At 33.1% G+C, this 2658-nt stretch overlaps 1 protein-coding gene across 4 annotated transcripts in view; it reads left to right on the forward strand.

Moving 5' to 3' along the window:
• Myo9a (myosin IXA) overlaps positions 1 to 2658 on the forward strand; it is a 227184-nt gene that overhangs the window by 162605 nt on the left and 61921 nt on the right. For all 4 annotated transcript variants that reach the window (XM_023712466.1, XM_023712464.1, XM_023712465.1 and 1 more), the window contains one exon: positions 42 to 184. In XM_023712466.1, the coding sequence (XP_023568234.1) occupies positions 42 to 184 (143 nt within the window). The remainder of the gene's footprint in view (positions 1 to 41; positions 185 to 2658) is intronic.

Below are 2658 nucleotides of genomic sequence, written 5' to 3' on the forward strand. Positions count from 1 at the left end.
CCCCCCCCCCCTTTCCCTCTCTCTCCCTTTTTCTTTCATAGGCCTCAGAGGGCTAGGATGAGGTTCTGGGCCAAAGGGAAACAAGGGGAAAAGAAGTCTACAAGAGTAAAACCTGCCACCCAGTCAGAGGTTTCAACACTCTTTGCTGGCTCAGATGTGATTCCAGCTCATCAGTTTCCAGAAGGTAAAAACGGTTGGAAGTTTCATAATTTCTGGGGTTTTTTTGTCATTATAATTTCTGTTTTTTCTTCTTGAAAGCTGGCTGTTTCTCTAGTATTCATAATAACATTCCTGTTAGCCAAGTGTTCTAATGTAAGACCAAACTAGGATTGTTAAATGTTCCTCAATTGATAAAATTAGATACCTGTATTTGAAATTCTAAGAATATGTGGTATAAAATAATGAAGTAATGGTCACTCTAAGCTTAGTTTTCTACACTGCAAAGATTTATCCATCATTCATCTAGTTAGCAAATGGAGTGCTTACTACATGCAAGGCACTGTACTAAATGTAGATTTTCCAGGGTAGATAGGACTACTGTTCTAAGTTTATAGATGATATAAGAATCCAGCTCCAGGATATTTTTGAGAAGTACTGCATACTATTTATTAGGTATCTACATATGCCATTTTCTTGCAGATGTCTGGCACTTTATAACATAGCTGTTATTTTTGGGGAATGAACAAGAACACACTTGAAAGTACCCAGCAGCTACTAACTCCAGGAATTTAAATAACCCCAATAATAGATTCCATTTTTCTGAAGCCTTTGTCCTTTTCAGGCATGACTGACAGTTTTTAACTACTGTGTAAACATCATGAATTCTTCTTCAACATGAATATATATCAGAAATGGGTACATCGTAATGAATGGAAAAATATTAGCTCAGGCTAAAATAGAAAGAGGGCCTGGGGGAAGCTGTTATCTCAGAAGGATAGAACAGACCTTCTAACAATATGTAAGCAAAAGTTTTCATATGTAGAATAAATATAAAACAAGGAATTAAGATCTGTTTCACATAGGAATAGGTAGGCTGGAGGAGTGGCTCTGAAGGAGTGGCAGAGATGTACACCCTTCTTTGTTGTGTCTCAGGACTTTGTATCTATTGGCTGACAAACTCCTATGGAGAAAACAGTTTATTAAATGGATACTGCAAGTTCAGTTTGGAAAACTTAATTTCTCAAGGTGTTAAATTTCTAATATCTTGTCAGATTGATAGTAATTACTTGAAATGTTTTATTTTTTACATTTTTTAGCTGATTCCCAGGATTTCACCTTTTTTTTTTTTTTAACTGCTAATTCCCAAGAAGTTATTTCTTTACTTGAAAATACAAGTAGATTTCATTGTAGGTTTGCATTATAAGAATACCTTATAAAAAGATTAGAGCTTTTTACTTACATTCAGATAAGAATTTATTAAGAAAGCTCTGGGTTTTTAATGATAAACTGAAGTTTCTTTAGAACCATTATAAGAAGCAGACTGCCAAATGAAGTAAATAGATATGTAGTACGATATATATTAAAATTTAGAGTGGTTGATGCTGATTTAAATGTATTTGTATCTTTATATTCTTTATTCTGGTGTCATAGCTGAGATTGTGTTTGTCGCAGTTCCTGCCTAAAGTGGCATTTAGTTATATAGAGGACTTCTTGTTTTGTTATCAAAATTAACTTAGATGGACAGAGGTAAGGACCATACAGACAGTTTGTTAAACAAGCACATGTGAAAACAGGCTAAGTTCTCATGAGACTGCAGATGGGGCTTGGGAAGTCTTGTTTTAGATTATGATGGATTACATGGAACCTCATTTCTCTGGTGTGAAGAATTGCAGGAGAAATGATGCATTGCAATGTAATATACAAAGCCAATTCATTCCAGGAATTCTGGAGAAATTTAGATAGTTATTAGGGATTTATATAAGAAAATCCCAGATATAATGATAGTCAAAAGTAAGCCACATACTATCAGCAAAGTACTTGTGGTTGTAGAATATAGTAAAGAAGAAATAATTACCAAACTCCCTTCATTTGTTGAACGTGTAGATAGGTAGCTGTTCTTTATTTATTTTTTATGAGTAGAATATATTTATTGAGGGAAAGAAAGCTCCTGTCTGAGAGAGGGACAGGAGAGGGGCCCCGAGTGGGTAGTCGCAGGGAAGCTGTCTCTTCCAGGGACTTTTTTTTTTAAACTTACTTTATTTTAATTTTTTTAATGGATTGCAAATTGAAAATAAATTATTTACAAGCATAAATGAATATAACAATAAAATTGTCCAAAATAAAAATGAAGAAAATTTATAGATCAGTCATCATAGTTCACTGTCAAAACCAAGAAACTTATATTCATATAATTAGGATTCTCAAAGTAGAAAGGAGTAGGCAATAAATGTTTAAAGATTTAAAATTTCTGAATTTAGTTCAACTTATTATACCGCATTTCCAAGAAAAATGAACCTTTTGCACAAGAAATTTAAATAAAATCATACCAGAATACACAAAAATGAAATTGTCCAAAACTTACTGTGAAGAGAAAAATCATTAAAGCGTATACATAAAAAATATTAGCTATGGAAGAACAAAATTAAATAGCATCTTATTCCACATTAGAGAGAAAAAAAAGGACCCAAGTGTGTAAGAAACTAGACTAATTAAAGGACT

The sequence above is a fragment of the Octodon degus genome, unplaced genomic scaffold, assembly GCF_000260255.1.
Source record: "Octodon degus isolate 3935 unplaced genomic scaffold, OctDeg1.0 scaffold00026, whole genome shotgun sequence".
In the NCBI taxonomy this organism is placed as follows: Eukaryota; Metazoa; Chordata; class Mammalia; order Rodentia; family Octodontidae; genus Octodon; species Octodon degus.